This window comes from Lactuca saligna, chromosome 5 (assembly GCF_052625555.1).
Source record: "Lactuca saligna cultivar CGN05327 chromosome 5, ASM5262555v1, whole genome shotgun sequence".
NCBI classification, from domain to species: domain Eukaryota; kingdom Viridiplantae; phylum Streptophyta; class Magnoliopsida; order Asterales; family Asteraceae; genus Lactuca; species Lactuca saligna.
In genome coordinates this window covers 273846378-273858175 of record NC_136421.1, presented here as the reverse complement: position 1 = coordinate 273858175, position 11798 = coordinate 273846378, and the positions used below count along the sequence as shown (strand labels likewise).

The 11798-nt window shown below is 36.3% G+C and overlaps 4 protein-coding genes across 5 annotated transcripts; 3 read left to right on the top strand and 1 right to left on the bottom strand.

Moving 5' to 3' along the window:
- Nucleotides 1–2869: 2869 nt before the first annotated feature.
- Nucleotides 2870–4162, top strand: LOC145047885 (Ubiquitin carboxyl-terminal hydrolase family protein). The gene has a single exon (XM_078996243.1). It carries the CDS (start codon nucleotides 2870–2872, stop codon nucleotides 4160–4162), a length of 1293 nt encoding a protein of 430 aa, XP_078852369.1.
- Nucleotides 4163–5032: 870 nt separating this feature from the next.
- On the top strand, nucleotides 5033–7063 carry LOC145047884 (cAMP-regulated phosphoprotein 19-related protein). Its single transcript, XM_078996242.1, has 7 exons — nucleotides 5033–5191; nucleotides 6027–6092; nucleotides 6177–6239; nucleotides 6306–6353; nucleotides 6439–6492; nucleotides 6625–6682; nucleotides 6797–7063. Exons 2-7 carry the CDS (start codon nucleotides 6057–6059, stop codon nucleotides 6841–6843), a joined length of 306 nt encoding a protein of 101 aa, XP_078852368.1. The 5' UTR covers nucleotides 5033–5191; nucleotides 6027–6056; the 3' UTR covers nucleotides 6844–7063.
- A 616-nt stretch (nucleotides 7064–7679) lies between these two features.
- LOC145047881 (fructose-1,6-bisphosphatase, chloroplastic-like) lies at nucleotides 7680–9478 on the bottom strand. The gene is made up of 4 exons (XM_078996239.1): nucleotides 8997–9478; nucleotides 8681–8902; nucleotides 7966–8475; nucleotides 7680–7842 (listed from the first exon to the last, which is right to left on the bottom strand). Exons 1-4 carry the CDS (start codon nucleotides 9423–9425, stop codon nucleotides 7771–7773), a joined length of 1233 nt encoding a protein of 410 aa, XP_078852365.1. The 5' UTR covers nucleotides 9426–9478; the 3' UTR covers nucleotides 7680–7770.
- Nucleotides 9479–9507: 29 nt separating this feature from the next.
- On the top strand, nucleotides 9508–11696 carry LOC145047882 (uncharacterized). Of its 2 annotated transcripts, XM_078996241.1 has the most exons (4): nucleotides 9508–10042; nucleotides 10143–10220; nucleotides 10301–10994; nucleotides 11096–11696. In XM_078996241.1, the coding sequence occupies exons 2-4, from the start codon at nucleotides 10162–10164 to the stop codon at nucleotides 11162–11164; spliced, it is 822 nt and encodes a 273-aa protein (XP_078852367.1). In that variant the 5' UTR covers nucleotides 9508–10042; nucleotides 10143–10161; the 3' UTR covers nucleotides 11165–11696. The 2 variants fall into 2 exon arrangements, with proteins under 2 accessions (XP_078852367.1, XP_078852366.1); XM_078996240.1 differs by having other exon boundaries at nucleotides 9508–10220.
- The last annotated feature ends 102 nt before the right edge of the window (nucleotides 11697–11798 follow it).

Here is an 11798-nt window from a genome sequence, read left to right as displayed (position 1 = left end):
AAAAAAAAACCGATTGTATGGGAAATACTTCAGGAAATTCTGGATGACCATCCTGTATTGCTGAATAGAGCGCCTACTCTGCATAGATTAGGCATACAGGCATTCCTCCCCGTTTTAGTGGAAGGGCGCGCTATTTGTTTACATCCATTAGTTTGTAAGGGCTTCAATGCAGACTTTGACGGGGATCAAATGGCTGTTCATGTGCCTTTATCTTTGGAGGCTCAAGCAGAGGCGCGTTTACTTATGTTTTCTCATATGAATCTTTTGTCTCCAACTATTGGGGATCCGATTTCGTAATAAAAAGTACGTAAGGTATACGCCTTCCTATTCTCATGTCTTAAGAGATTTGTGCAACTTTTGTGGAATGAGATACTTAACCAACGCGCCTTACCTTTCAGGTTCCGATTTGAAAGCTTTAGGTCCAACAGAGGTAAAATCCTTTGACAAGAGCTTCCGATAATATGAATGATTTGGCAGCTTTCCCCAGTAAAGACATGTTGCCCTCGTCGCTTTTAGTAGCTTATTTTCGTAAGCTCCTCTCTCCGGTCGTCCTCCTTCACCGCTATGATCCCTTTATTCTCTCGTATATAAGGATTCGGCTTGCTTCCTCAATTGGTTATTGGCTGGACATTGAATGGCATTGACCGACTCTTGTCAATAGCAATAGGTTGTTTGGCAGCAAGCGACGAAAGATATGGCTTCTGGTTGTTTGTTGTGCCCGATAATATTAAGAGTTTCCGCGAATCCACACTAGCTAACTTTACACAGAAGGACTGCTTATTAGATTCCGGAATCTCCTATAACCATATTTTCCCCATCCCTGATGATTAAATGGATAGTTTAGCTAATTGATGTGCCACCCTCTTACCATTCTTATGAGTATCCGCATTCAATTAGAAACTTAAAAAGAATAAATTCTAGCTTGAATATCATCCACAATGTGTCCAATGCTAGGCTCGGGTCTTGTTGGAGCACGGCTCCCACATTGCACTGCCTGTCTCCACATCTATTCGGTAAAAGAAAGCTTCCAATGCTAGCTTCATTCCATAGTAGACAGCCCAGGCTTAGACAACTCCAGCATCCGTGTCGTGGAAATGACTCTTTGACATAGCTGAAAAGATGGTGCCAATTCAGTCCCTTAGTCCTACACCTAATCCAGATGCCTTAACCTCCTTTCAAAGAGCTCTATCACAATTGACTTTAAAGCAGTCATTCGAGGCAAAAGGGAAAGGAAGCTCAAACTATCTTCCCCCGAAAAGGAAATTGACTTCCTGAACGACAAGTGGCACCGCAGGCGAAGAGATAGCGTTCAATGAATCAGATAATTTCTTTTCATTAAATAACCTAAAAATTTTTTATATAGGTTGTCACGAGTCTAGTTGAGTCAAGATGCGTGTCGAGATGAGTTGAGTAAACCTTGTTCCAGTTCCTTCTGTCTTAGTTGCTTGTGTGCTTTACTCTATCTTAATGCTCGGATCACGAATTTCTCTTATCGATAATGAGTTATTCGCCTTCAGAAGTAAGGTCGGGTAGGAACGATAAGTGGGTGGGGTCATTGAGTTAGCCCAAGGGGGGAGCCATCCTCTCGGGAAAGGGACAGGAGCGCCTGGCGAAACCAGACTCTATCTATCCATTCTGCCTCAGATCCAATCTGACTGCACTGACGAAAGAACAATGTCCGCCCTGATCACCCATGTGACAGATGGTGACTCCTTCATCGCGTCCTTTGCTAAGGTAGAGTGCCTGAAAGAGAAAGAAGAGCTTACTAAGCCAAAAAGCTGAATATAGAGCCAAACATGCGGTTTTTTCTCGTCAAGCAGCAATCAAATCCTGGGAAAAAGGTAGGGTAGAATCGCCGAGTCGTCTAACACCGTTCCCTGCCTCAACTCCACAATCACAATCATTTGTGAATAAAAAAGGTGGTTTGCTGCTGTCCCCGGCATTGGAAAGACCTGACAAAGAATCCTTATATCGGGAAATGTGCTATATGGAGGTTTTTTTTATGATTGTTGACGTACTGACTCATGCTCAGGATCCGCTTATGGTGGTTCGGCTTGCTTCTCTGTTGGCATTTCCTAGACCCAAGACCTACTAATATTATAATACTGCATGCAGAATGGATAGCACAGGTCGGAGGGGGCGGAACAAGGAGTTAAGCAAGGGCCAGGAGATTGATGAAAGAAACTGGCCGAAGTCAGTGTTGTGTTCAACTCCGCGGTTGGAAGGATTGCTTTCTGCCGTCTGTCTTTTCCTTCTCTCTCTTCTCTTAGCAAAGTAGGCTCAAGTCAAACTTTTGGCTTGCTACAAGCTTTACTTCCCCCTTATTCCCGACATGCTATGGTGCCCGGGGGCTGTCTCGCGAAGATCTTCGATCCGAACCTTCGCATCTACTCTCTCTTAGAGTATGAACCACGCCTTCCCCTCGCTACTGCTAAATCTCGCTATCGCAAGAATATAGCGATCGAAGAGCGATGGCTCGGCTGCATCGCGTATTACACCGTATTGCCCGAAGGGGGCCCAAATGAGTCTGTCTGCCGCTTGATTTCATAACAGAGCCGTTATTCCCGGCTGGCATAGAAGTCTCTCGCGCGGGCGAAGGAGATGCATTTCTGGTACTGGTGGTATACGGGGTATATCGAACGTTACAGTATTTTCTGAGTTCAAATTGATGCTTGAACCTTGTGATACAGATAAAAGAGAGGATGCAATCCTCAGTATTTTATATAAATCAAATTATTTTTCTTAAAAAATTTATAATTAGTACTCACAGCAAACCCTACGCACGCAGGTACCACACAGATACCGGAAAGAGCTCCCAAAATTGTAGTTCGAAGCTCCAATTTTTGGTCCATGTAACGCCATTAGAAACATGACAAGGGTTCTACAGCGATTCATATACACAACCCAGGTGTCATCTCATCTCATTCAACTCCAATTCGGACCTTTCAACTCCACCACACAACGTCGATGGAAGAAACCGGCAGTCACTGCACAAACCCGGTTGGAAGACAGAACCAGAGACCTGAAGCTCGACAACCTCATGACCAATCTCCGCAAACTCAGCTTAATCCTAAGCTTCCACAGCCTCATGTCTGGTCGTAGAAGAGGACCCTTTGTTTCTGTTCAAATCATGTCTCGTTGGAACAGAATCGTTGGTCTAAATGTACCCATTGGTGGGTTCCTCCGAAAATATCCTCATGTGTTCGACGTATTTCCTCACCCAGTTAAGCGAAACATTTGTTGTAAATTAACTTCCAAGATGACTCTCTTGCTTCAAGAAGAAAGCAACGCGATTAGAGATATGGAATCAGACACTGTCAATCGGATCAAGAAACTTCTAATGATCTCTGTCACAGGTACTCTCCACATCCACGCGTTAAGATTAATCAAAAGGGAACTCGGTTTACCTGATGATTTCCGTGAATCGATTCTTTCAAAGTACAACGAATTCGAGTTAGTAGATCTGGAAATAGTGAAATTGATCGACAGAGATGGTGTTCCTGAAGATTTGAAGGTAGCCGAAGTGGAGAAATGGAGGGAGAGAGAGTATAAAGAGAAATGGTTGAGCGAATTCGAAACCAAATACGCGTTTCCGATCAATTTCCCAACAGGATTCAAAATCAAAGCGGGATTCAAACCAAAATTGAAGGAATGGCAAAGACTTCCTTACGTTAAACCCTATGAACAAAAGGAGTCTTTTAGGGCTTCGAGCTGTGGAGGGATTGAACGATTTGAGAAGCGAGCTGTTGGGATTCTTCATGAGCTTTTGTGTTTGACAGTGGAGAAGATGATTGAAGTTGAAAGATTAGCACACTTTCGTAGAGATTTTGGTATTCCAGTTAATGTTCGTGAGGTTATTCTGAAGCATCCTGGAATCTTCTACATATCTACAAAGGGTAGCACTCAAATGTTGTTTCTCAGAGAAGCTTATTGTAAAGATTGTCTTGTTTCCCCGAATCCTGTTTATATTGTTAGGAGGAAAATGTTGGATCTTGTTTTGATGAGACGTCGGAATACCAGAGAATTGACAAGACGGCCAAGGGATGTGAAGGAGAGTGTTGGTGGTGATTGGAATGGAGGTGGCGACTTAGAGGGTGATTTTGTAATTTCAATTTTAGAAAATTTTGATGATGATAATGATGATGATGAGAATGATCAGTAGGTTTTAGTTTCAATGATCAATTTTATAGGGGCAAATTTCAAAAATATAACAATATACTTTAATTTCCCTATCATTATAGATAATGTAGTTTATCTTACCAACAATAAAAATGTACTTGACTTTCCTTACCTATAATAACAACGAACCTTCATTCAATAGTGTTAATAGCGATATAAAATATGGAACTAATAACATGCTTACAATTGTTAGATAATGAAATTTAAGTATGTTGTTATTACGGTTAAAAAGATATCATATAGTGTTATTATTGGTAATAAGTAAATTATGTTTTATAAGTTTTATGTTATATAAAATCAAAGTAATTATGAGATCTAATATACCTACGGATTTCACTTAGAAAAAAAAAACATTATTTAATGGATTACATTCTATAAACATATTGATTATATCAAAAAAATAAAATATATTACTGATTTCGAAAGCTAATTGACCCTGTTGTCCGATCTATTATGAGGTTTGAGATAAGAAATGACTTGAAAATGAATACGCTAGGTTGGGTTACTTAATTCATCCTTATCAGGTTTGGATTTTAGATAAAATAATATATATGAGAAATTAAATTATTTTATTCTTATTCTTTATACCCATCTTTCTATTATTTTTAGATGATGACATGTGTAATAAAAATTGAGAAATTGAATATCCTCCTACATTTTATTTTTATTTATCATTTTGCCATGTAGGAAGATATTTCATTTTTCATAAAATATTATTAATTTTATTAAATATAAGAAGTGATAAAAAAAAAAAAAAAAAAAAGGTTTATCATTCTTATATTTTAGTATTATTTTTAATACAAATACACGTTTTTTTGAAAAGAAAACGTGTTAACGAAGTGGTCAAAACGCAAAGGTCTAACAATAAATTAAAGGAGTAATTGGGGGCGGATCTTCTTCAATATTCGTTCCCCTCTCCCCTCCACGTTGACGGACACAACTTTATGGTCTCTCTCCCTAATCGACGGTAGTCGGAAACTGGCTTCAACTCCTCCGCATCTTTGTTTGATCGGTAATTTGCATTCAGTTTTCCTTTTCTTATTCTTTGTGATCGATTTCAATTGGATCGTCTATCGTATTTGCGAACCTGACATTGTTAGCGGTTGATTTCTTTCATCTGAATCATCGGCGATATCGCTTCAATTAACAGGTGAATATGAGTATTCAGAGCCATTTTCGATTGCATTTCCTATTCCTTTGAGGCTCAATTGGATGATTGGTTGAACGAATCGTTAGTTTATTAAAATGTTGAATACATTGAATGGTTTTATTAATAAAATATCAATCGTTTTGTCTTTAACCTGTTGGTAGAAGTTAAAATTGGAACCTATAAGATATTATATATAGGTCAAATGTGAATCGGATGGTTATTCCTTTTGGTTGGTGATTTTATTCCTGAGATGTTATATACGTTACGATCATTTCTTGAGTTTATATTTACTCATAGGGTGATATATAATTGGAGTTCTGACATAATCTTCTCTTTGGGCAAAATGTTTGTACTCATAGGATCTTACCTCCATCTCTGATGTATTATAATAAATTGGTTAAAGGGATAATAGTGAGGCAACAAACATTGATCCGCTACCTTCTTGGTTAAGTTGACATGTATGCTGCAGCTTAGGAGAAGCCTTCTTTTAAGAAATAATTTGGTTTATATCTCGTCCACTTAGCTTTTTTTATTTCATTTTTGGTGTATGCATGTACTTATATATGCATATATGTATGTATCATATGCTTGTTGCCACTTTATAGGAATTCAAATATGTACATTGAGCATCTAGTAGTTGAAGTCTTTATAATGGACTACTATATTGATAAAAGAAAAATGTGATATGCAATTGCAGCTTGTGTACACTTGCTAGTGTAAAGACCAAATGGACGAGAAATCTAAAGCTTCATCAGAGAAGGAGGTAAGATCTTGAATCTATCCATATGTTATATTATATCCTTGGTTGTATCACATACTATATATAAGTAAGCACTTGTTTCATCAGGAAGAAGTCATCAAGAAGAAGTATGGAGGCATTGTGCCAAAAAAGCCCCCACTCATTTCCAAGGTAAGCTTCCAGCTACTTGGAAACTATGGGCTTTAATGGAATTTTAACTTTTGCATTTGATATCAGGATCATGAACGGGCTTATTTTGATTCAGCTGATTGGGCTCTCGGAAAGGTACACACTTTATTATTATTATTATTATTATTATTATTATTTTTTCTTGTAAGAATTTGTGATTAAAACTTGTTAATGTTGACAGCAAGGTGTAGAGAAGCCCAAAGGATCTCTCGAGGCACTTCGGCCTAAACTACAGGTATGTAAAAAATTTGTTGCAGTAGATCCCGTCTGTTATAAAGATATGACATGACAGAACAGGTTGTACTGATTGTGACCTGTGTTGACTGTGATTGTGACATTTTTTTTAATTGTGTTTATTACAATCCAGCCAACTCAACAGCAAACAAGATATAGGAAATCTCCTTGTGCACCAACAGATGGAGAAGGTACATGTTGTTTTGGTTGTTTAAGAAAATTGTTTGTAGTGTTTATTATATCTCTTTAATGAGCTTTTCAATAAAAGATAAGTAGCTAATTATTTGTTTTGGTTGTTTGAATAGATGGAAACAGTACGCCAGCCTCGGATGATGGTTCTATGAATGAATGAATGAGAAAGTGATGTTGAATGTTGAACTTCTCTCTCCCTTTTTCATTTCATGAATCAATAGCTACAAACATATTGTGATACAAGTATGCAACTTGCATTCTTTTTTTTTTTTCTAAGTGTTTTTTGTTTTTTTTTTCTTTTCAACTTTAATCCATGTTTGAACTAGCTTTCCATTGGGATCTATGAACTGTGCTGCTGTTAAATGACTCTTTTGCTTTAACTTTTGTGTTTCATCTCTATACCTACACATTTTTTACACCAAAAAATACTCTTTTTTTTTTTTTTTTTAACTTTTATATATATATATATATATATATATATATATATATATATATATATATATATATATATATATATATATATATATATATATATATATATATATTGTCAAAAAACACTCTTCAACTTATTAGTTTTTTTACATCTTTTTTTTGTTGTAAAAATGTTAAAATATATGTACTAATACAAAACTAAAACCAAATAAACGACCCCATTTACTGACATTGCCCCTATTGAAGACGAAATCAAAGCGCACACATAAAGACGAATATGTGGTGTTTGAGTTTTAGTTTCAGTTTTAATGTAGGGGTGTAGGGTTTAGACGTGTGTTTAGATAGTTACTTTAACTTGAAATGACATTAACCTTCTCAACAAATACAAGATACATTTGTAGATTTCTTCAAGTAATTTCGTTTTTTGATAAATTCTAACTTTTTTTTTCCCATTGTCATATGATGTGGATGAAAATATACTTTTCAAAATTTCAATCTTTTTATTGTTAACAAGCTTGTTTTTATTACCTTATTTTATGGGATAGTTATCATACATATTAATGGTGACACAGAAACATAGTGATAATATATATGGGTGATACAGCCCAAAACGAATCCTTGCTCAAGTTCAATAAATATCAATCCAAACCAAAATTTAAGCCAAATATGTCGCAAGCTTATCGATTTCATCTGGGCTTCCTATGAAAATCGGAGTGCGCTGGTGAATCTGTTGATAAAACAAAAAAAAAAAAAAAAAAACCCTTAGTTTTTGAAGTTATAAAATAAAATAGCTTGGTTGACTCAAAGAAAGTCAAAATTCACCCGATTCTAAAAACCGAGAACAATTTACCTGGTCAGGTTGAATATCAAGAATCCTCTGGACACCATCAGTGGCTTTCCCACCAGCTTGTTCCACCAAATAACTCATGGGTGCACATTCGTACAACAACCTCAAATTCCCAGTTTTTGCTTTCTCATTCTTAGGGTTACCATAGATACCACCATAAAGCAACATTCTATGAATCTCACCAACAAGGCACCCAATATATCTCCCTGAATACGGTTTTCCATTTGGTCCACCTGGTTTTCGTAGATGGTTGAGATAGTTCTGCAACTTACTATCCCAAAGATCAAAATTCCCTTCGTTAAAAGAGTAAATTCTTCCTGATTTTGGTATCTTTATATCCTCATGTGTCAGCACGAATTCTCCATATGCTGGATCAAGTGTGAATCCATGCACTCCATTCCCTATCGAAACCGTGAACACCACTGAGCTCGAATACAAACAGTATCCTGCGGCTAATAAGTTGCTTCCAGGCTGGCAAACACTCACGATACACTTCTCTTTAGCCTCATCTAACTAATCATCAAAAAGTGATCAAGTTATTCTTCCAACAATAAGCCAATCCACATTGTAACCGAAACTCCCAACACAGAAGTAAGTAATCCCAATCCATATTGCAGACACATACATATGCTACTGCGACTCGAACCCTTGATCATTTATGTTAGTTTGAAAATGACAGTATATAAAAGGATTATGATGGTTGTGTAAGGAGGGGTACCGTGTCATTGTCGTAATCAACGAGGCATTGTTCATCGGGAGCGTATATGCCGAAAATAGAACCTGTTGTTAAGGCAATGTCAATGTTAGCAGATCCATCGATCGGGTCAAACACAACAATGTAGTTCCCGGAATCAGTTTCTTCAACTGCCACAGGCACGTCTTCCTCCTCTGATGCTATGATCCCCGTTCGACCACTTGATCTTAAACAATTGCAGAACAACTACATAGATATGATTCAACTTTCAACAAAAGGAAACAAACACGTTGCTTTGACTGATTGCTTTACATTTTGAAAAGTCAAAACATATGTATACCTCATTAGAGATGACATCGAGCTTCTTCTGGTCTTCGCCCTGGATGTTCATGGTTCCCTGAGCCCCAGTCAGGTTGATAATGCTGGACCTTTGTAATAAGGAAGCGATTTGCTTGCAAGCTAATGAAATGCTTGATAGAACTATGGTTAATTCTGCGTCGATATGGCCAGCTTGTTCTTGCTTTAGTAACCATGTTGTTAGGTTCTCCATTTCGTATCTGTTCTTTCTCTTGATGGGGGTGGGGGTAGCGGCGGGGCTTGTCGGACCAGCTCCGGCTCCGGCGACAGCTTGACAACGGAGAGAGAGGGGTTTCCCGGTGAAAAGTGGTTGTATTTCATGGTGGGAGGGACGGAGGTTGGAAATGGAAGTGGTGGTGGTGGTAGTTGAGAAGAGAGAAGACGGATGCGAAATTAGAATTGATTCAGCCATTGGAGTGTGAGGCCTTTGATTGGGGAACTTGTTATCTTTTCTTTCTGTAACAAACGAGTGAATATGATTGATGCGATGAGAACAAAGGCAACCCCACCATATCTCAAAACAGAATATACTTTCTTCTTAATTTCCAAAATCATAAGAAAAGTTCAAATTTTATTTTTATAAATTCAACATCACCAATTCGTTTATTTATTTATTTATTTATTGGGAAAATTTCACATATATCCTTGCAAACATTAAGAATTACGTCTATATCCTTTCAAAGTTCATAATTACGTATATATCATTCTTAACCTATTAAAATCATATTTATGTCCAATCTTATAATTTAATGAGGTATTAATGAATTTAATACAAAAAAACGTATTTAAAAATCAAAATAAAAGTTGATTGTACTAAATTACCCTTTTCAAAACTAAATAGATTTAATTAGCATTAAACCTAATTAATAAGGCAAAACCTAAACACGTGAATTGTAAACCCCAAAACGTGAAATCTCCTAACTTTTTCATCATGTTTTTTCTTCTACAAGCCGTGAGAATTTCTCCTTCGTTTCTTGGAATATCGCTGCTAGAACAATAGTAGTAAATCACATTATTTCTTCATATCAGGTTAATGTTATTCTTCCTTCGATTAATTTTGGTTCCAATTAACTTTTTGCATTCGATTAATTTTTGATTATGTATTCAATATTTGGTTTGCAATAGACAGATTATTGTCCTCCTCTTTGATGGATAATGAGGTTAATGCACCAAGATGGGACATAAGTGCTCACTCACCCGTAATTGAGTAAGTTTTTATCAACAATGGATGATATTTTATGTTTCCCTTCAATTTTATTAATTGTTTTTTTTCATTGTGGTTATCAGACAAGTAATATCGGAATTCAAGTTTAAATTGAAATATGGAGGCTTCTTTCGGTTAGCTAGGAACTCATGTAGGCAAGTGTATTGCTTTGGATCTACAAAGTGTCTCTATATAGACACATTTTCATACGACTTAAATCATCTACTTGAAGAGGTGAAAAGCCACTATCCGTCACAAAGCGATATTGTTTTGTCAATAGTATTTGTTGACAAATATGCAAAAGAGCAATGCTTTATTGAACTTGATAATGATAAGAGCTTCATGGTGATGCTAAACATGTATAATGAGAATAAAGAAGTAACAATTTATGCGACAACCGAAAAATTAAGGTATAACCCTAAACCATTAAGTTGTCAAGATAAAATTATTGATGAGTCTGATGATGAAAATGAGACAGACTCGGTTTGTCCAAGTCAAGAAAGCTATCATAGTCTTCATAGTTCCGATAACGAATATGAGCTTTTAAATTATGGTGAAACTTATGCATATAGTAAGATGAATCCATTTATGAAAGTGAATTCTAAATTCCCAAGTGTAATTGCTTTTAGAAGAGCATTAAATCATTATGCACTAATAAATGAATTTGAGTATGTCATTGAGAAAAGTGATTTGACAAGACTTACAGCATGTTGTGGAGATAAAGAGTGCAAGTGGAGAATTCATGCTTCTCTTACACAAGATGGGGTTACTTTTGAAGTAAGTATTAAATTTGAGAAATACTAAATTCTTCGACATTGTTATTATGTTAACATAATTATATGTTTTTTTTTTTTTTTTTTTTTTTTGCAATTTTGTAGGTAAAGAAATTTGTAGAAATTCATTCTTGTACTCGAAGCAACAAGAGTGGTAACAAACATGCCACTTAAGGATGGATTGCTAATGTTGTCACCGACAAGTTGAAATCTGAAGGCGATGTCTCTCCTGCCGACCTACACGGGTTTCTGTAATGTATTTCTTCCACAAGGAGCATTTTGTAACGATATTATGCCATACGAACAGTTATGTAATGTATTTTTGCAAAAGCAACATATCCAACATGTTACCAAATGCATTAAATAGAAAAACCAGCATGATGCTGGGAAAATTACAATATAAACAAAATAAAATTCTAAAACAATAACACTTTACTTTGACAAGACAACAACAACACCACCAAAATAACACTCCACTTATGAGACAACTTCCTAATTCCTAAAGAAATAACACCCTACTAATTTTTTTACTTTAATTTTGGGGTCGGCTTCATTAGCTCTCTTTCTACCAGAATTTCATGTAGATGAGATCTTAGTGATAAGTCAGCCTCATTTTCCACCTTGTTACCAGAGCTCTTTGATTTCCAATTTGCATTTGGATATTTGATGTTCTCACGACCCAAAACAATACAAGGTGTCCACCATTCCTTCGTCGACAAATATATTTATCCAAAACTCTTAACACTGTATAATGATTCGTTTAGTCTCACTAAACATAAGAAAAAAAATATTAGTATCTGCACTATCG

Excerpts from the sequence above, each read along its gene's own strand:
- LOC145047882 (XM_078996241.1), top strand. The coding sequence starts at position 10,162 with ATGGATAATGAGGTTAATGCACCAAGATGGGACATAAGTGCTCACTCA. Across the intron at positions 10,221-10,300 it reads GCTCACTCACCCGTAATTGA|ACAAGTAATATCGGAATTCA; the intron begins GTAAGTTTTTAT and ends TGTGGTTATCAG. Across the intron at positions 10,995-11,095 it reads AAGATGGGGTTACTTTTGAA|GTAAAGAAATTTGTAGAAAT; the intron begins GTAAGTATTAAA and ends GCAATTTTGTAG.
- LOC145047885 (XM_078996243.1), top strand. The coding sequence starts at position 2,870 with ATGACAAGGGTTCTACAGCGATTCATATACACAACCCAGGTGTCATCT.
- LOC145047884 (XM_078996242.1), top strand. The coding sequence starts at position 6,057 with ATGGACGAGAAATCTAAAGCTTCATCAGAGAAGGAG. Across the intron at positions 6,093-6,176 it reads AAGCTTCATCAGAGAAGGAG|GAAGAAGTCATCAAGAAGAA; the intron begins GTAAGATCTTGA and ends TTGTTTCATCAG. Across the intron at positions 6,354-6,438 it reads CTGATTGGGCTCTCGGAAAG|CAAGGTGTAGAGAAGCCCAA; the intron begins GTACACACTTTA and ends TAATGTTGACAG.
- LOC145047881 (XM_078996239.1), bottom strand. The coding sequence starts at position 9,425 with ATGGCTGAATCAATTCTAATTTCGCATCCGTCTTCTCTCTTCTCAACT. Across the intron at positions 8,903-8,996 it reads TCGATGTCATCTCTAATGAG|TTGTTCTGCAATTGTTTAAG; the intron begins GTATACATATGT and ends ATATCTATGTAG. Across the intron at positions 8,476-8,680 it reads TTGATTACGACAATGACACG|TTAGATGAGGCTAAAGAGAA; the intron begins GTACCCCTCCTT and ends TTTGATGATTAG.